Consider the following 19582-nt stretch of genomic DNA (forward strand, 5'->3'; position numbering starts at 1 on the left):
GTGCACCTATTCTTTTTTTTCATTTAGTTCACTAGCTAAACCATGTGTTCGTGAAAATAACAAAATTATATGATTTCTCAAATATTGGTTAACAAAACACAAATAAGTAAAATAGTTTGCAAGTACAAAGATAAATACATGCTTGACTAGTTGGTTATTGGGGATTGGTCTTTTATGGAAGGTTCTGGGTTCAACTCCCTTCCTATGCACTTTAATATATTTTTTTCCTACGAGCCAACTACACTTCATCTTTATGCGAGATAATAATGCTAAATCACTGTTTGAAAAAAAAAACTATAATAAAACCTAACAGCAACAATATATTGTTTAAAACAAAGTTTGCATATCAAATAATTACTATGCTATACTTCATCTTATATGATTATACACATTTAATGTTATAAATAACTATTTTAAGTAAATCTCTAATGAACTCGCTGCACTAATATATAGTGTTCAAAACTAAATTTATTGTTTTGTTTGTGTATCATAGTATTATGTTACTATAGGCACTAGTAACACATACATTTCTGTTACAATGTATAATCCTACAGTAACATATTATATATGTGTTACAAACGAGCTTGCAACACATAGCGTTCTGTTGCTAAAGCTTTATCCTGTAACGCATGGTCGAATGTGTTACAAAAATGTGTTACAGAATGTGGGTTTTGACGTAGTGTAGCTTGATTAGGTAGAAAACATCATCGGCGCTGAAATCTTCATTGATTACACCGAACGTTGGAGATCCCTTTCTACCAAACGTTGATTACACTAATAATTACATGTCATGTTAAGGTGGAGGTTATTTGTCCATGTTGCAATTGTTGCATACATCTTTGTAGCTGAAGTGTAGTTTTTTTTAGAGGAGTAGTTGAAAGATGAGGCATGTGGTCGTTTCCTCATGATGATCGCGAAACAGGTAGGTAACGTTGTGTGCCCATACGTTAATTGAATGGCGTGCTAGGTTGTCAGCGGTTAACCTACTGGCTAATTTGAACCAATCATAACATCTTTCATTTAATTTATACACGTATTTTCTCATCTCAACTGATCATAACAATTGTATGTAATTTCATCCCTCTCTTTAGTTCCCATGAAAAGTTGAGTATAATTTTGAGGAATAAATCAAAGATGTTAGTATAATAAGATTTTCTTTAATTTCGCATAATATTGTTTAACTTTAACATACGAATAGATAGATTTTGCTCTCGATAAGGTTTGCTCGGCTCTGTTGGTGTCCCACGGTGTGATACGTCTTTGTTTCTTTTTCCTTATTTACATCTAGGTGTGCCATTTACCGTTTCATCAGGTTGCTCATAGCTTGTTCTTTCTTTTTTTTTTCTCCATCTGATCTAGGCTCTACCATCATGTGTAGATGCCAGTTTGTTTGTTAGTTGGAACTTACCGCTCCCTGTGCTTCTCTTTGATTGGATGACGCAGTGGTTGGCTTAGTAAATGAGGATGAGTTACTGTCTTCGTGTGATGTCGCAAATAGTAGTACCAACGGAGTATCAATCTTCTCGATCTTTCCACTGGTCGCTGTTTCAGGCTGCCGTCAGAAAGCAAAATTCTTTGGCATATCAGCCAAACTTCGCATTTTCATTTCAGCCAAAGAATTTCCATTGATTGGCGTATTGCTTGATGTTGGATCTTCTGTGGCTTAATGGTTGCAGCTCTCAATTGATAGTAGCATTCATATATGATGGGTTTAGGGATTAGCAAAAAAAAATCTCAATTGATGTAAGTTGTGGAAGTAAATTACTATCATAATTAATTTGTAGCAATATATATTTAGTAAGCCATATAATCTCTCGGTTGCTACATGTAGTCGTCATCCTCCTCAGGGTTGGGTTCCTCACATCATCCTATGGTGAGTGAACATACATCTCGTCAAACTCCTTGTCGTTGATGTCCGGATTGTCGTACACCGTATCCAACACAAAATTATGTAGGGCAAAGCATGCTGTAATTATTTTTGTTTGCCACTTTGTGTTATATGAGGGTATGCCTCTTAAAATCTTCCACTTGGTTTTCAAAGCATGTAGATAATTAAAATTCTCTTGCAAGAGTTCCGGATTGCAGCCACGAAAATCCGGCACATGGTACCATTCACCCCTATATGGAGCCATATATCGTGGAGCCAAGGCATATCCAGTATCAACCAAGTAGTACTTATCTACACAACAAGACATATATTTCAGAAACTCGGCCAATTGTAACTATATTAAAAAACACATGCACATATTGTGAGGTGGGTGAGGAAACAAATCAGATTTGTCTCCTCTCACGACGCGGTTGAAGACAGCCATGTCATGGCATCTTCCCTTCATCCCAGCGGCAACAAAAGTGAAGCGCATGTCAAAGTCACATACGACCATTACGTTTTGACTAGTGTATCCATGCCTACACATGTAGGTCATGCGCTCCTCTTGTGGAATGATGACTGGGATATGGGTTCCATCAATAACTCCAATGCAATTGATGAACTGTGGGGAAAACCTAGATTGCAACAACCTTCCATGCACACCACGAAAAGCAGGATCACGCGGTTGGATGATATCATTGGAAAATTGGAGCATCACTTTCAAAATATCCCTAAATTTCCGATGCACGGTGTCTGGTGACCTTTGAAAATGCTTGCAAATCTGGCTTTGCGATAAGTCAAAAATTCTTTTTAGGTTTGTGAAGTTGCTTTGCCATCAATCTTTCATTTGTGATATGTGCAAATCTCTTTTTATATTTTCCCACCCTTGTCGATTCATATATTGACCCTCCATGTTCATCTGAGCCTTTTCATGAAGGCATCGATCAAGGAATGCCTTGGTCATTCGTCGAGTCCAATTGGCGCTGTCGTGGCTCATCTGCATAGGCTGAAGTAAGTGGAAAGGTAGCATGTGCAGTGGGTTGTCTACTCTCAATTATACATAGTACATATCGAATTATTGGGTTAATGTATTAGTTAAGTGACCACATCATTTCTTTCGAATGAAAGTAGTGAATATATAAATAATATGTGTTCACACATACCTACCTTGCCGTGTTGCAAATGAGCAACTGTGGAGTGCAAAGCGTACCGTCGTTGGTTTATCCTAGAGCACGATGAGGAAGATGATGTTAGAGATGTGCGCGGGCGTTATTTTTATTTTGTAGTACCTATTTGGCATGTAATTCATCATGTTGAGCGTGGGAACTGAGAAGTACTAAAAAGAAAATAATCATTCGGCAAATCATGCATGTCATTTTCTTTCTTTTCCATCCTGACCAAGAAGTAATATAATCAGATTAAGATGTCTCAAGAGACATGCAATAACTTAACTTATGCATCCATCTCTTGGAACTATCTCAATTTGTTGTATGTAGCCTTCCAGTATTTTCTCATCATCATATCCAAAGATCGTGTAGATTTTGCCATTTGCACAAAACTATGCATGTTGAATTGTAGTTGTGGCCACTAATTGTACTCCTTCCATCCCAAAATATAAAACTACGTATGTTGCATTGTAGCCATGGCCACTAATTGTACTCCCTCCATTCCAAAATATAAGGTACAACCGACCAAGAAATAATTGTTGGTTTTGCCTTATATTTTTGGTATGGAGGGAGTAGTACTTAATTCATTTAGGAATCATCCTTTCCGTCATATTTATATGCTGCCATTACTTATGTCATCTACTCTTAAAGCAAAAGGTGTTTGCTTCACTCCACATACGTACATAATTAGTAGACTATACACACTGACACACTGATGATTCAAAAGAATAATGTTTCAATTCGCCTAATTTGTGGAGCCCTATTAGATCAGATGCATATTATGATCATCATCAATTACTCATACATTCATGCTAATAATTATCATCAATTACTAATACATTCATGCTAATGCTTTGAAGTATTCTGCGTGTTGTATTAAATTACTTATCATTTTTATTTTTTAGGAGCTGATAAGGAGTATGTTGTGGCACAGGGGTTGAGTCGCCAGGGGGAGCTTATCAATGGGTTAAATGCCAAAGTTGTAGCCGTGCTCACGAAGATTGCAAAGATCCGCAGAGAGATTTTGGTCCGAACACTGAGCCACAGGTGGTAAAACCGCAAAGCTTAGAAAATAGCTTCGGTCTTACTACGTGGTTTCATATGGTGTCGTGAAGCCTAAATATAAAACAACTTTGGTCTTGGACCGTCAATAATGATTTTTTCTTAGAATTTGGATACTTAATCGACATGCTTACTTCTATTATGTTAATACTAATTACTATTGTAGGAATCCTGGTTCTTATTTATATTGATGATTATATGTCTCACGATGAGGGATATTTGAGATTTTTTTATTTATATAATTTTTTTCAATACTTCCATGTTGCTATTGGTTATACAAATTTATTTTTTTAGAGCTTGTGGAATGTGTTCCTATTTATTGATATGCTTTTGGTTTACACGGCCAATTGCAACGAGTGCTTGTCAAAAAAAAACTTTGGTAACTAATCGTCCTATTGATGAGCTTTCCAATTACTAGAAAATGCGAATGATAAGAGTGATAAGAGGGACATTATAGTGCCAAATCCTTATGTATTATTTACTACAGAATTATATGCCATTATCTGATCATTAGAATTAAAGTAATATAAACTTCCAAATACTGTCATATACTTTGATATCTTTACTTGATGAAACTACAGATGAAGCTGTTTTTGTAAGGTCAAGTATATGATGCTAATAAACCATGTTAGAAACTGCCAATAAAGTTCATTCGATGGTGATGAACGTTGTTGGTATTTCTTACGTTCATAAATAAAATCCACAAGTGCACGGATATACCGCTGTAACACTTCACCCAGAAGTATTCCAACATATGAAATTTTCACTGGGAATGTGTGTGTTTAGCTCTTCTTTAGGTTTATCAAGGATATAAGATATAAATGTAGGCCAAAGGGTAGAGATGATCTTCTAATGTGGTACAGTGCTGCTTGGAAGGCTTAACTTTAATTTTATCACTATGCTTCAGGCACTGCTCACTACTACCAGAATGCGCTCTACTCTGTACCCGACATGGAGGACTACAATGATCTCGAGGGCTGTCACCACCTCTATACCAACCTCTAACGTACGGTGGGATACATAGCCAACAATAGTAATTAACTATCTAGACACCATGTCTATGCAATTAATTACTACTCTAGCGTTAGCTAAACACTAAAGTAATCACTTTTTCTTAATGAACGATAGTGAACAATAATCCGCGTTAGCTAAACACTAAAATAATCACTATTTCTTAATGAACAATAGTGAACAATGATCCAGCAAGCTAAATAGGACCTAACTTAGGCCTTATTTGTTTCAGCTTAAGATTATTGAGCCATATTACTATAAGCTGGATTATAATAGCCGACATAGTATAAGTTGTTAGCTGTTTGTTTATCTGGATGATAAGTTATTTGTTAGCTGTTAGCCCTCAATAATATTAAAAAAGCACCTTTAGAGTGGATTATTAGATTATAGTAATATGGCTTATAGATTGTAATAATCTATCATGATAAGCTATCTGTTTATTTCAGCTTACTCTTAATAATACAGATTATAATAATCCTAAGCTGAATCAAACAGGGCCTTAAGAATACCACACACAAGATAAATCTCAATGACTTGATTAAAATATTCTCAACTAGAGCAAAGCAATTGCTAAGGTACAAAAGAACAATTCTAGAACTCCTCCAACTCTTTCTTTCTCACTCTCTCCCTTAGTCTAAGTATAAATAAAAGAATACAAAGAGCCTTATAATTCAGCTCACATATTAGTGTGTTGTGAATGAGGGAAGAGAGGGGTATTTTATAGGCCAAGAGACGCCTTGGGAGTATGTAGATCCTAAGCATCTAAAGAGCATCTTCACTCTTGAGCTGCCAAGTGTCCCTCCATGAGCTGCCAAGTTCCCCTCCATGGCGGTTTATTCCGATAGAAATGATCACAATCGCCTTGGATAGTCGGTAACTACCGACATGTGAAAATCGAGGGCTAGATGGGCTGTTCCTGAGTCGGCCGACCCCTGGTTGGCCCTTCTGGCCCTTGGTTTTCTCTTGGGCCCTAGTAGGTGGGTCTTCTTTAGTATTTATGTGGAGTTGGCCCATTTAATTTTGATCTTGTTGGGCTTGTTGGCTCAAAACTCTATGAGCTTGGATATGGAAGTAATATTTCCGTCCCTCATGTATAGTTCATCTCAACTTTGGTAGTTTATCACCTGCATACAAATATACACCGATACTAGTGGAATTTGTTAGAAATAAACCTTACCACTATGTTGGATGTTTTATATTTTCAGATTTATGCAGGTATTGACGGCGTAAATTTCGTATTTAACAGCCATCAACAAACGCGTTCAATCCTTTGAAGTACTTATATATGGTTGATTATGGGGGGCACGATAGTCGGTTGCCTCATAGTAGGCCTTTTGGGCCGCACCGTACAGGGTGGGCAAAGCGCCCCAGGCCCGTGTGGTTAGTTTGTATTTGAGGAAAGTAATATTAGATAAGGGAATCAATTTTGTTCCTTGTAATTAGATTACCATCGGACCGCCGACCGCCCTAGCTCTATATAGGGGGTGCCAGCATAAACCCTAAGGGGTTAGGACTCTTGCATCTTTTCTCCACATACGTGCCGTCGGCTACTCCATTGCTGACCCGCGCACTTGGACATAGATCCAATACATCTCAACTGGACATAGGGTATTACCTCTCGACAAGGGCCTAAACCAGTATAAACTATCTGTATCACCATCTCTCCTTGATCGTGTGCACCCTATAAATATATTACCGATCCAAGAAATCAACACTTGGCGTGTCAGGTAGAGAGGCGCTCGATCGGCATTCCAGGGAGTCACTTTCGCGAAGGCCACCGCTTTCCCCACCTCCACGGCTCCACCCTTTTGTGCTTCGGCTCCTTCAAGTTAGTCGCCAATAGCTCCGGCCAGCTTAGCAGGTGAGTCCCGACGTCATCTGCTGACGTCGTCGGGACTCACGTGAACGCATCTCGGGCCGACGTCACCAGATGCGTTCAAGCACTACGTTTCCCCGCCGACCGAGTTCCGCTTCGGATATCTCGACTTCATCACCAACAAGGCCGGCGTCCTCAAGCTCGCATCTCCTTCAGCTACAAACCACCGGCCATGGCCTCTCCAGTGCCGATCGGCATCCCCAACTTCGGCGCCCTCACCATTACAATTACCGTACTACCAGTGGCAAAAGAACGGCAAAAAAAAAATGCCAAACCAAGAATGTATCTAACCAAATGTTAACTCAAAAAGTTGATAAGGCACCACACAACAACGCCGTTTCAAAATGCACCACACAACAACGCCGCTTCAAAATGTCGGTCATATTTGTGACATGGCAGAGAGAACACGGAAATGTAAAACCTGAACAATCGATAATTATTCAATGGCGTACAGCCAAGTGCAAAGAAGTATAACATTCACAAGGAACTTATAGTTTTAATTTGCCTTTCAAGGGTTTTTACAGTTAAGCGAGGACATCTACAACCACCGCTTAGAATTTCAACTCTAAGGTATTTTTCAGTAGCAACCACAGATCTAATCATCTTTCAAGCTAAACATATCCCTCTGTTTCTTTATAAAAAAAGAAAGGTGAACATATCTGTACAAAAATTCGTTGGCACCAGTTTTACAACTGGAAGCAAGTGTGAAATGATTACTGCAGCAAAAGTAACCGGCCCGTTTCAATATGAACTCCATGCCGCTCACGGTTGACATCAATAGTAAACAGAGATCTGTGAGTTAACCTGATGGTTCATGACTGCATGCATGTGTTCATAACTAAAATGCAGCAATAGTATCTACTACTTCCTAAGTATTTAAAATCATAGACCAAGAAACCACGCTGCTCATCATTTCCCCAAAAAACCTGTGCCGTGATATACCTGCAAAAAAAGTATATATCTTAGTAGAGAGTAGTACTCCAAGCATAGACCAAAGTTCAATCACTTATCAGATACCGCAATAAAAATGAACATGCATCTCAAGTTCTTAACAAATCAATATATAGAAGCTCATAGATGAGTTGATCTTCGTCTTAAAAATATATAAACAAATTGATTGTGATAGTCCAAAATGAATTGCAAAGAGTTATAAAAGTAGCATCGAGTTTCCTGCACCAAGTCACAATAGTTCTACCAAAAATATATATATATGTATTGAGGAAAGATGGGCAATCTATACATATTTCATCATTAGGGAGCAATTTCAGCTCCTATACAATGTACTCTTTGCTCTATTATTTTACTAAGTGTTGAAACACCATGTAATAAAGGAAATTTATCCATAAAAGAACAAAAGGCTTACCTTCAATACAAGCCCTAAGTAGCCTAATGAAAACAATGATAGTACACATAAAAGCAATCAGAATAAACATAATAAAGTTTCTGATAATAATTCCACTGTATTTTTCTTTAAAAAAATGATGCTTTCTCATGTCATCACATATTCCAAAGCTTTGAGCATAAATATGTTTTAAATAACCAAAGTCTTATATGTGAAAGCAATACCGCTAAATTGTTCACTAAAAATACTTCATGAAACCTTTTTTTTTTCTGTAAATATAACCAAAGGTTGATATGTGAAAGCAACACTGCTAAATTGGTCACTAGAAAAGTACTTCATGAGACAGCCTTCTTTAAATTCTACAAAAAGAAAACATCAAAGTAACATATTCCGTAGAGCATCAAAGGCATCAAACTAAATGGAACCAAGGGAGTACCTGCAAAGGAAGAGCGAAACTCTTCTACTAACAAAAGAAGAGGCCAAACCATTTATGCTACAGAAAGGCTCCGCAGTTTGTCACAGTGAGGTGTAGGGTAGTCCTTGGCCCATTGGCGCCTTTGGAGTTCCACATGACAGAATCTTCCCAGCATGCTCTTGTAGTCTTTAAAAACATACTGCTCAAGATTATCTCTAGAAGAACTTCCTCGTGGAAACTGCTGGTCGAATTCTTGTTTGCTGACAAAGTACTCCACCCCATGCTTTTCAGTGACTTTTGATATAGAAAAGTAGCTTGTCCTTTTAAGGGAATACTCAGGATGCCTTGCTGGAATGAAAGCAAACAAGATGAAAAACAAAACCCCTGCAAGGTGCACCAACATTGTTAAATTTATGCCTGACCTACCCTGAACCGGATGTTCCCGTCTCTGTTGTTGCTGTTGCCTCACTGTTCCTCTTGCTCTGTAGGCATTGCGAGACTGGAACATATTATCATGGGTCCCATAAAAGAACGACCTGAATATCTCATCTGGATCTAAGTCTTCTTCATAACCATAGAAGCTACTTCTTGCTTGCCTCTGTCGCCTTGTAGTTCTCTGCCTCATGACATTGGAATACTGATAATTAAACTCATGGTCCTCAATGGCACCTGTTTGATCATAAGTTCTCCTTGACTGATCATTGCTTAGGCACTTGAAAGCCTTGCTGACCAACTTAAATGCATCCTCTGCCCCAGGAGCCTTGTTCTTGTCAGGATGAACTTTCAGTGACAACTTCCTGTAGGCTTTCCTTATCTCTTCTACAGAGCAACTTCTCTCCACTCCAAGAATTGCATAATAATCCTTGTTCTTTGTGATGTTCCGAACCACTCTAACATTTTCCTCAGTGTAACCCTTATCAACATTAGAAGGACCAACAGATTCTTTACGCAAATTTTGGCTTTCACCAACTTCACCACTTCTAGCCCTGTATTGGCGTACAGCACCATCCAGGGTATCATACTTCTTGGGTGTGCCCAGCATATCATCAATCGGAAGGCTGGGGTCCAATCTTTGGGCAATTCGAAGGAATTTTTCTGCTCGCTGTCTATCTCCAGATGCAAGTGCAGTTTCTGCAAGTTTGACAGACCTCAAGGCCTCATCTTTGTTTCCATCCATGCCCTTAGTCAGCCTTTTTACAACTGGATCATATATAGGTAGGACACCCAAATTGAAAAACTTTTGAACAAGGACAGATTTTCTTCACCTATGAAGCAGATATCATTCAAAATCAATCGAAATTGGACTTGATGCCATAATACAAATAGCCGAGTAACTCTAATTCGATAGCATCTTGTACTTGCAGTGACACAAAAATGGTATCTAATCAGAAGGTAGATCAACCCGAGAAATTAGGGTGTATAAACAAGTGGTATAACTAAGAGTACAAAAACTAAACCAACAAACTTAGGAATCTCTGGTAAAGCAGAAAAATAGCCAAAATTTTGTGAACAAAAGATAACCTAAATGAAACAGATTGCCACAATGCATAGTATGGAACTAGCAGAGTACAACAGAATGCTTTGGTTGGATAAACCAACTGAGCATGGTCAACACAAGTGGCAAAACCATGCCAAACAAGCATGACTTTTAGCTAAGAAATCTATTTACACTCCATTTCCACATGAACCACATCAACTTGGATATTTTGCTTATTTCACTAGGTAAAACTACTACGATGGACACAGTTGCGCTAGCACTTAAAATGCCTACACCTGCAAGAAATATCACATTTGGAGGAAAGCATTAAAGAATTAAGCATCATAAAGGCATTCAATGCTGAATTGCTGAGAAAGAACTTAATAGGTCTTAAAGAAACCAACAACCACTTGGATCAATGAGCACAAGACCAGCTTCCCTAGGCATAACCCCCCAATGTAATAAAGAAAAAAGTTTGTGCTACCATCACCCAGGCAGTACAAAGTAGTGCCAGAGTAGCCGTTTCAGCCAAATGAATTCATCCCAGAGAAAAATACTCGTTTGCTATGAAGTTGAGGCAGATCACATTTGCCACAAAGTTCATTGGCATGTAAAAATCCGACATAATTTAGTGGGAATCAACTCATTTGCCACAATGCCATGTGAAATGTCAAATTTTTCCTCATCTTCGTTATGTGTTAATCTCTCTCCTCTACTGCCGGCAACCGCTGCTCCCCATCTTCATCTAGCACCTAGCTCCCTCTGCTGGCGCACCGCACACGCTTTCCTCTACCTCCAGCAGCCGGCACACGCTTTCCTCTACCTCCGGCTGCCGGCACACACTATCCTCTCCTTCCAGCCACCACCGCACCCCAGATCAGTTTGTCAGCAAACACACCCAAAGCTCCAGTCTCCACCAACAGACAGCTGAAGCTAGTGGCACGCGATAGCGATCAGACCTATGGAACACTACACATGCTTGTGGCCGGAGATGAGCTAAGAGGAACAAGATTGGGGCAAATTTGCATCACCTGTGTCAAAGGGGTGTATAAACTATTGAGGAATTTTTGCAGGCCAACGATTTCATTCATTGCAAATGTGATTACACACATCAACCCCTTCGCGAAGGAACAACCAAATTTTCTCCTATCGCAACAACATGAACCATCGAACTAGACAGACAGGCTCCACGTGTACTGAAATACCCCGAATCGTCAGCCAGCAGCGACCAGGGAACACGATGGACTCCTAACGGCGGGATCCTCGCAAAAACCCTACGTTAGGGCCGCGGCTTGGGCGCCGCCTCGTGACCAAGCAAGAAACGATAATTCCCCCCAAGTCGCGGCGAGGGAAAGCCAACTAACTAATCGAAGATCCGGAGCGGGCTCTGAGCCCATCTACGGCGATTAAACTTACCCCGGGTCGGAGAGATATCCCCGGCACGGCTAGTTGGCGACGGGGAGACGAGGACGACGGGGAGCACCGCCGCGGCGCCGCCGGAGCGGGGAGAGAAAGAGGAGAGAACTGCGCGGTGGCACTTTTCCACGGAGCCCCTCGGATTTCCTCTTTATTTAGGAGCGCCCATCGAGCCGAGACGAGAGTGCGTGCTGGCCGCGTGGGACACTGCGCTGTGGGGCCCACTAGCTGTTTGCCGCTGACGGGTGGGGCCACGCAGCCAGCGCGAATCGTAAAGCACGCGGACCCCGTCTCCTTTTTCAACATATCCTCCTCTCGCTCTCGCCCCGCTCGCTTCCGAAGCTTCTCGAGCCCTCCTCCTCCGCCGCCGCCGCCGCCGCCTCCGCCTCGCCGCCGGCGCAGAGTCGCAGGTTAGCTCCGTACTCCGCTCCCCTCCCCGAACCAAGCCGACGCCGCTGCTGGAATCCTAGTACTCCTGCGCGAGTTCTAGCGTGCTCTCTCTCTCTCCCGTCCCGTGCCGTTGCGTCCTCGCGCTTTAGTTCTCTCGGTTGAGCGAGTGCGCGAGTGTTCTGCTTGGTTCTCCGGTTGATTTGGTAGCCCGCGATCATATCTCCTAGGTTTTTTTTTTTCCTTCGGTTGAGCGGCGCAGCAATTGAATTCGTGGTCGTCAGGGTTTCTGAGAGCTGGAGATGCAGTGCTATGCTTGGTTTGTTTTGCTGTTTGCGTGTTATCGCTACGTGGCTTGACGCTACGGCCATTGTTGGATTTGGCGTGCTAATTTAGCTGACTTGATGTTTGTCTGTCAGGAACGATGAGCCGACGCAACAGCCGCACCATCTATGTGGGCAATCTCCCCGGAGACATTCGCGAGAGGGAAGTGGAGGATCTCTTCTATAAGGTGAGCCATGATTACATTACGGATTAGGCATGTGTGTGCCATGTAACAGTGTTATCCTCTAGTACTAAAGTGGTAGGTCAGTGCAAATTTTGTTTTGGTATCAGCGAGTACATCGTAGGCTGCTTTTAGGACTTAGGAGGAAGATATTTGGGGGCAATACTGCTTTCTTATGGAATTATAAATTTGCTATGTTGGGCCCTATGGTTTTCTGTTGTGTGGTTGGAGCATTTGTTAAATACTTCAATGTGAACTAGATATCTAAGTTGCGTCTTCACGCGACCATAACCTGTCTTTTATTTACGAATATGATAATGAATTGTTTGTAACAGTTACCTATGTTAAAATTTAATTCGTCTAGTTGCAGTTTTCAAATTCTACAATTGAATTTTGTTAAGGATTGAACTTTGGAGAGTATTTGGCCCAATTTCCGAGCAATTAGGTTGAGATATAGTTTTGCGTTATGCATATCAGTTTGTTTTTCTATTTGTTGGTTATGGATATATCTGTAGGTGATAGGTATTTTTTTTATCTTAATTATTCATTCTGGATCATTTCTATAACCGACACATCTGAATTTTAGACCTGCCAGTATTGTTTAGGACTTTTGTGAATATATGATTTATTATAGTTCTATTGACATAAAATCCATATAATACACATTATTCGTTATGTTTATTGGGTCTCTGTGGCTATGTAAAGATAGTAGTGATAATCATTTTTATGTGCAGTATTTTCACTTTATATGGATTTGATTTCGCTATATTTATTCATGTTTGTAATTGAATTTATGAACAAATTGAGATAGCAATCGAGGTGTAAGTGGTGGCCATGGATCGAAGTACTGACACCGGTGATGTTGGCTGAGGAAATATATTTCAACTTGACAGAAGATTTATCGTAATATGAGTTTCACATCTTGTTAGTAAAAGAGTTTATTTTGCTTTTCTTCTAAACTTGACCTAGGCGCACGGAGAAAAGAGGATGGAGTTTGGGCTTGCAGCTGTTGTAGTTAGGATGCATACCGATCCAATTAGGCCTATTTATGTCACCGAGTTATACATGCACCACAGCTAGAGGGTACTCTAGAATACTGCTATATTTTGAACAACTACTTAAGTTTCATCCAACGGTAAAGATTGTTTCGACTTATTTTGTCTTTAAGCGTATCTGACGGTTCATATTAGTCAGAAGAAGTGGCACATCCTGGTTTCTTTTTGAGATTTACTTTTCACTTGGAGAGATTCCACCAGTCGGTTGGGCACTTGGGCACCTCTTTGTTGTTGCCATCTTATGTGGTGAACTGGTGATACCGAAGGATGTTACTGGTAGAAGGGTAGAACAATGGCATCTTGTAATTACTAAATTTTCTGATATCTTTATTTTCTTGATTATTCATACAGATAGAGTTTAAATTTTTTTTTTCATTACTTTTGCTTCTGCAGTATGGCCGTATTGTGGATATTGACTTGAAAATTCCTCCAAGGCCTCCTGGTTATGCTTTTGTTGAGGTAAGGGATTAAGTATTTATGGTGATTACTTGCTATGAGCAGATTTTCTATCTAGATTTTCGCTCATCTTTTTATATATAAGCTATCATTTTATTTAGTCATAACCTTGTTGTTATTTGAGGATGTTTTTTTTGGGGTCTGTGAGCAAATTTAGCACATGAAAACCGACTACAGACATTAGCTTTATCAAAATCTAACCCGAATTGGTTGCTATTTTTTTTAACTTAAAAATGGTCCACACTAAACTGGATAGCCAAAGAAAACTGGACCTTTACTAATTCTTTTCGTATGGTCAAAAGTTGCCAAATTTTCATAAGATAAACTTCAGCTTGGCGTGAAATAAAACAACCCCTGGATAACAAACTTTAGAGGTTCTGTTAGAATGATGTGTTAATATGAACCCAGGAGTGTTTTGAGCTTTGAATAGGAGGTAGCGAGGTGGGTAAGCAGAGTGCTTGCATTCTACCCCTGAATGGACTTCTTCCCAATCATGGCAAGAGGACTCTAAGGCCGGCAAGTAGATGCAAGTTGATGATTAAATAAATTTCTTGGTTTGAAATGAAGCATTCTATGGAAGCTTATATTTCAGGCATCTCTTAGCAAGCCATGCGATTAGTTTAGAGCTGAAACAAAGGAATATACTATCGCAACAATTTACCCCTAACGAACTCCTCAACTGGCTTGCCTGCTTGCTTATTACAATGTGTGACTACCTCTATATACCTTGCTCAGGGAAAGGAATAGGCAAATCTCTAAAATGGATAAGCTGGCAAGCACAGGTTTATAAACAGGAGTTAGGTATGGGTTGTGTGATTTGAACGATCAAGTAACGGATACAAGACATAGACCCCCTCCAGGTGCACACATTATTGTTCTCATGCTTTGCCTTGCTACTACTTCTGTTCTTTTTATAGAACATTTTTTTTTATCTATAATCAATATATCATTTTTATTATTTTTAGGAAAAGCAGAATGGGTAGATCTTGGCGCGCGCGCGTGCACACACACAAAAAAAAATAATAAAAAACTGGTTTAAGAATATCTCGCTTTTGTTATGTTGGACATGTGGTTCTCATTGGAAACTATGATGACTAACGAAAGTGCAAGGGGCAACTTAAGGGTTACTATGGAGGCAAGAGAATGGAAACACCCAAATTTGTTTCTTTAAGCTCATGAGGAATTTGGGGGTGACGGAGACTGACAAAAAATGTAGGGGATGAGTGAAATTTGACATACGATCAATGAATTTTTCCATGTAGCATAAAGACAAAGGTCAGACAAACTTGCTTTAGAGGAAACTTAACAACTAGCCTCAAATCCAGTTTTGCCAAGTGTTGCTGAACTATCTAAAGAAATGCTTGTCAAAATTAACCTTGTGCAATCTGATTGTACATATAGCACCTTAGAGGCTAAGAGGACTTGATACTAACTAAAAGTGGTTCCTTATGCAGTTTGAAGACCCTCGTGATGCACAAGATGCAATTTATGGCCGTGATGGATATGACTTTGATGGCCACAGGTTGCGGGTAAGTGGATCTTGCATGATATCCGTTATCTTTCTTGAGAGAATACCAGGTGGTGAAGAGGGTAGTTCATATTTATTTATTTTTGTTGCAGCAGCAAAGAGGCTAGTTTTGTTCTTTGTCGTAATGTTAATCTTATACCTTTATTTAGGTGGAGTTAGCTCATGGTGGCAGAGGCCCTTCTTTTGATCGATCAAGTAGCTATAGCAGTACTGGGCGCCGTGGTGCCGCTAAACGTACTGATTACCGAGGTACGTACTTCTGAACTCAAGCTTTACAAACTTGATTGGATACATCAGTGTTCTTATTTGCTCTATTCATGGAATGTGCAGTTATGGTTACTGGATTACCTTCGTCAGCATCATGGCAAGACCTCAAGGTATTGATGCAGATGAACTCCCATACAATTATTCACTCTTCACGAATCTTGAGTTTTACTTCCATTTTCAGGATCATATGAGGCGAGCTGGTGATGTCTGTTTCTCTGATGTTTACCGTGAGGGTGGAGGTTAGTACTGAACACTTCTATGCTCTTCTGTTGCTGATATTAATTTTGGTATGAATTGGGCAGTAGTTTGTTTTGATAATACAGCAACCATTTAAGCTGTATTATCTTTTTCCATTCATGTTTCAGTAGTTCTTACTTCTTAATACTGAAATTTCATGTGTTTCAGCAACTATTGGAATTGTTGATTATACCAACTATGAGGATATGAAACAAGCGGTAAGTTTGAATTAGTTCTATGCATTTTACTTTCCAGAAGTGAACACTGCCATGTGCCATCTGGAAATTCATGTTTTGGTTGGTTCCTTTAATAATAGAAAAAGGGCACTTTGTGATATGCCAGACACCTACTTTCTCCCCAATCATGCATGTTCTTCTGTTCCCGTGAAGATACACCTGACAAGCAGTTTTTTGTTACCTTACAGATAAGAAAGCTTGATGACTCAGAGTTCCGTAATGCATTTTCACGGGCATATATCAGGGTATGGTCATACTGGAAATGTTTCTGCACTTCATTTAACCTAATCTCAAGTTGAAGATTTACGTACTCATGGACATGTCTGTTAAAGGTGAGGGAGTATGATTCTGCTAAGCGCAGCCGCTCTCGTTCCAGAGGTAGAAGCCACAGCCGCTCTATCTCCAGAAGCAGAAGCCGCAGCCGCTCGATCTCCAGAAGCAGAAGCCGCAGTTATAGCAGAAGCAGGAGTCCAAGGTATGGTTTGAATCTCATAATGCTCAAATGAGTTTGTTATGGTAACAACAACATGAATATTATTACAATGTGCTGTTTTTTCCTTCCAGATCTAGGTCTGCTTCTCGGTCTCACTCACCTGTGAAAGAAAGGTATGCACAGTTCCATTTTGATTTTGAATTTTTCAAAGTTAAGAAACTGAGTAGCTTTGGCATGTGTTATCTTCATATTGGCTATTGAAAAACTGCACATGATTTTTTAAGAAATGGACCCCCTCCAATGTTGATTATTGAAATTTGATTATGTAATTAGCCTATGTTATCCCATATCTCCCTCAAATAATTGCAAGAAAGGAAATGTCGTTAACTTAAATGAGTTTACTGCTGTTCTCTGCTTCCAGATCTAGGTCGGCTTCACAGTCTCGCTCACCTGTGAAGGAAAGGTATGCGTAGTTCCATTTCAATTTTGAACTCATAACATATTACATAGTACATGGAATGCTTTCGATTCATTGCGATGGTGTGATACTGAGATTCTCGGATTAATACTATGTTACAAAGTTAAGAAACTAAGTAGCATTTGCATGCGTTATCTTCAATTTGCCAAAAAAGAAACTACATATGATTTTCTAAGAACCCCCTCCAATGTTGTACATTCAAATTTGATTATGTGATTAGCCTGTGTGATCCCATATCTATCTCTAATAATTGCAATACACGAAATATTGTAAAATGAAATAGGGCCGGCTCTTTATATTCTCATATAATTTGTCATTTCCTTTCTGGTTTGTACTTTAAATGTTATGCTTTCGAGATGCATTTTTTCTTCTGTACATGCACTTTGAGTTTCCACTCTCTGATGATTAAACATGCAGAAAACTGGATAGCTGTCATTTGTTGTTGAAAATTTGCTCGTCTTTCCTAGATTTGGGACATGCAGCTATTTGGGTTGCGTTGGTAGGATACTGGATGCGTTGAGAACCAAAGGATGGTTTGGAACGTTGGATAGTTCTGCTGGCTAGTGACATACTGTATGACAAGTGGACTACAACCAGCGATAGGAGCAAGATAGGGCTGGCTCTAAACATATTTGGACTTATGGAGTGCATTTCGTGGTATAATTGAAGTACTATTGACTTACGCATTTCTATTCTCAAATGTAAACCTCGGCCTTGCACCCCTATTGGTTATTCTCAAACATAACCTCACCTTAATGTTGAAGTTTATTTCTAAATTACACTTTCTGATGAAATAAGTGTGTTTAGCGATTAGCTCTTTAACCAATTTGTGATCTATTGTGGCTTCACCTTCATTTGGAGGACTCGTGATTTTACTTAAAAGGTCTGTCATAGTTTTTCAAAAGATGACATGTTACATGTACAGTGGAAAAAGGTGGTCCCTTTACCTATGCTCATCCAAAACACTTCTCCACATGTTTACTGTTTATTGCTCTCAATCTCATGTGTATTGATGTTACCATATTCACACATATTTTGATCAAACTGTTGTAATAGAGCATTACTGAGTAACAATTTCTTGGCTTTTGGAACATTTTGCAGATCACCATCAAGATCCCCATCCCCTGCTACTTCTGTAAGTTTTCCAAACAAGTAACTTATATTCTATAAATTTGTTGCATATAGTAACCATTGTCTCGTGCAGCCTCCTCGTGAAAAGTCAGCAAGCAAGAGCCCTGTCAAGAGCAGAAGTTTATCCCGATCCCCATCTCCTGTCCGTGACATTAACCAAAAACTCTGTATTTTTGTGAGCCTTTAATATGCTTGAAGTTTCCCATATTGATATGGTCAATGCTTCCTTTCAGGTGAAATCTGAGTGAAGATGGATGCACTTGAAGCCTGCCAGAAACTATTTCATGATTTGTGGAGCTGAGTTTCGGAAGGCAGTAGATTGTGGATTATGGTTTATCTGTTTCTGCGTTACCATTGTTGTTACTTTTCAGAAGAGAGAGCCGTGTTATTTCACTGTTGCTTGGTCATGTCGTAATATCTGTCAGAAAGATTGCTTTACATGCTTAGCGTTTTACTTGCCATCACCAATCTATCAGACCTCGTAGCACATGGTGCTCGAACTTCATGCTATACATACAGCACTATGAACTCTGCTATATTCTAAAGCTCAACTATCTGTAGTAACTGCAGGAAGCCTTTGCGCTTCAATTATTTTCTTTTTACTCTAGTTTTTTAGAGCTTGTGCTTGTGTACTTGTATGCACCTGTTATGTTGTAATTCTACAGAGTGGTTTTCCTCGCTTAATTGTTGACATGTTTTGTCGTTCGGTGTAATTGTGCGACCACTGATGCGTGATATGGTCTTGCTGACATGGCTTGGCTTGGATTGGCTTGACCTACCCTAGTATTGTTGGTTTTGTTTCGTTCAATCCGTGATGACTTTCGACTTTATCCCGGTTGTCTTGATTGGAAGTTGTCATCCACGGAGAAGACGCTATGCTCAGCTGACTCATCCCATCTCGGGTGTGTTTGGTTGCCTGCACTGGACTTTACCTCTTTTGTTGTAAAGTCTATTTTTAACCGCCAAACTTTTACTTTAGTTCAATTTTATTTTGAAAAATAAAACTCACCCTAGCACTAGGTGAGTTCTAACCTAACGGTCCGTTTGGTTGGAGAGAGTTTTTAGGAGGGATTGGGAGTTTAGAGAGATGAGGCTATTAAGTGTTTTATTTGGTTGGGAGACATGGGAATTTTGGTGGGATGGGGATGAGGAATTGAGGAAGGAACTCCCTCCTTTTCAATACCTGGGTAGGGGCAGGTAATTGAGAGGGAATTCCTCCTTTACTTTGTCTAAGTAA

The 19582-nt window shown here is 39.7% G+C and overlaps 2 protein-coding genes across 4 annotated transcripts; one reads left to right on the forward strand and one right to left on the reverse strand.

Annotated features, from left to right (window-relative positions):
- Window positions 1-7656: 7656 nt before the first annotated feature.
- Window positions 7657-11747, reverse strand: LOC127774490 (chaperone protein dnaJ 49). 2 transcript variants are annotated; one of them, XM_052300749.1, is made up of 3 exons: window positions 11633-11747; window positions 8761-10004; window positions 7657-7924 (listed from the first exon to the last, which is right to left on the reverse strand). In XM_052300749.1, exon 2 carries the CDS (start codon window positions 9914-9916, stop codon window positions 8813-8815), a length of 1104 nt encoding a protein of 367 aa, XP_052156709.1. In that variant the 5' UTR covers window positions 9917-10004; window positions 11633-11747; the 3' UTR covers window positions 7657-7924; window positions 8761-8812. The 2 variants fall into 2 exon arrangements, with proteins under 2 accessions (XP_052156709.1, XP_052156710.1); XM_052300750.1 differs by having other exon boundaries at window positions 8761-11747.
- A 198-nt stretch (window positions 11748-11945) lies between these two features.
- Window positions 11946-18952, forward strand: LOC127774362 (serine/arginine-rich-splicing factor SR34-like). Of its 2 annotated transcripts, XR_008017724.1 has the most exons (16): window positions 11946-12042; window positions 12439-12530; window positions 13973-14038; window positions 15490-15564; window positions 15713-15812; window positions 15894-15940; window positions 16012-16069; window positions 16236-16285; window positions 16492-16548; window positions 16636-16778; window positions 16868-16909; window positions 17158-17199; window positions 17682-17871; window positions 18316-18349; window positions 18419-18487; window positions 18579-18952. XR_008017724.1 is itself a non-coding variant. In XM_052300589.1 (15 exons), the coding sequence occupies exons 2-15, from the start codon at window positions 12444-12446 to the stop codon at window positions 18591-18593; spliced, it is 885 nt and encodes a 294-aa protein (XP_052156549.1). In that variant the 5' UTR covers window positions 11946-12042; window positions 12439-12443; the 3' UTR covers window positions 18594-18952. The 2 variants fall into 2 exon arrangements, 1 of the variants encoding a protein (XP_052156549.1); XM_052300589.1 differs by lacking the exon at window positions 17682-17871.
- The last annotated feature ends 630 nt before the right edge of the window (window positions 18953-19582 follow it).

Source organism: Oryza glaberrima, chromosome 5 (genome assembly GCF_000147395.1).
Source record: "Oryza glaberrima chromosome 5, OglaRS2, whole genome shotgun sequence".
NCBI classification, from domain to species: domain Eukaryota; kingdom Viridiplantae; phylum Streptophyta; class Magnoliopsida; order Poales; family Poaceae; genus Oryza; species Oryza glaberrima.

Excerpts from the sequence above, each read along its gene's own strand:
- LOC127774490 (XM_052300749.1), bottom strand. The coding sequence starts at position 9,916 with ATGGATGGAAACAAAGATGAGGCCTTGAGGTCTGTCAAACTTGCAGAA.
- LOC127774362 (XM_052300589.1), top strand. The coding sequence starts at position 12,444 with ATGAGCCGACGCAACAGCCGCACCATCTATGTGGGCAATCTCCCCGGA. Across the intron at positions 12,531-13,972 it reads TGGAGGATCTCTTCTATAAG|TATGGCCGTATTGTGGATAT; the intron begins GTGAGCCATGAT and ends TTGCTTCTGCAG. Across the intron at positions 16,070-16,235 it reads TGTTTACCGTGAGGGTGGAG|CAACTATTGGAATTGTTGAT; the intron begins GTTAGTACTGAA and ends CATGTGTTTCAG.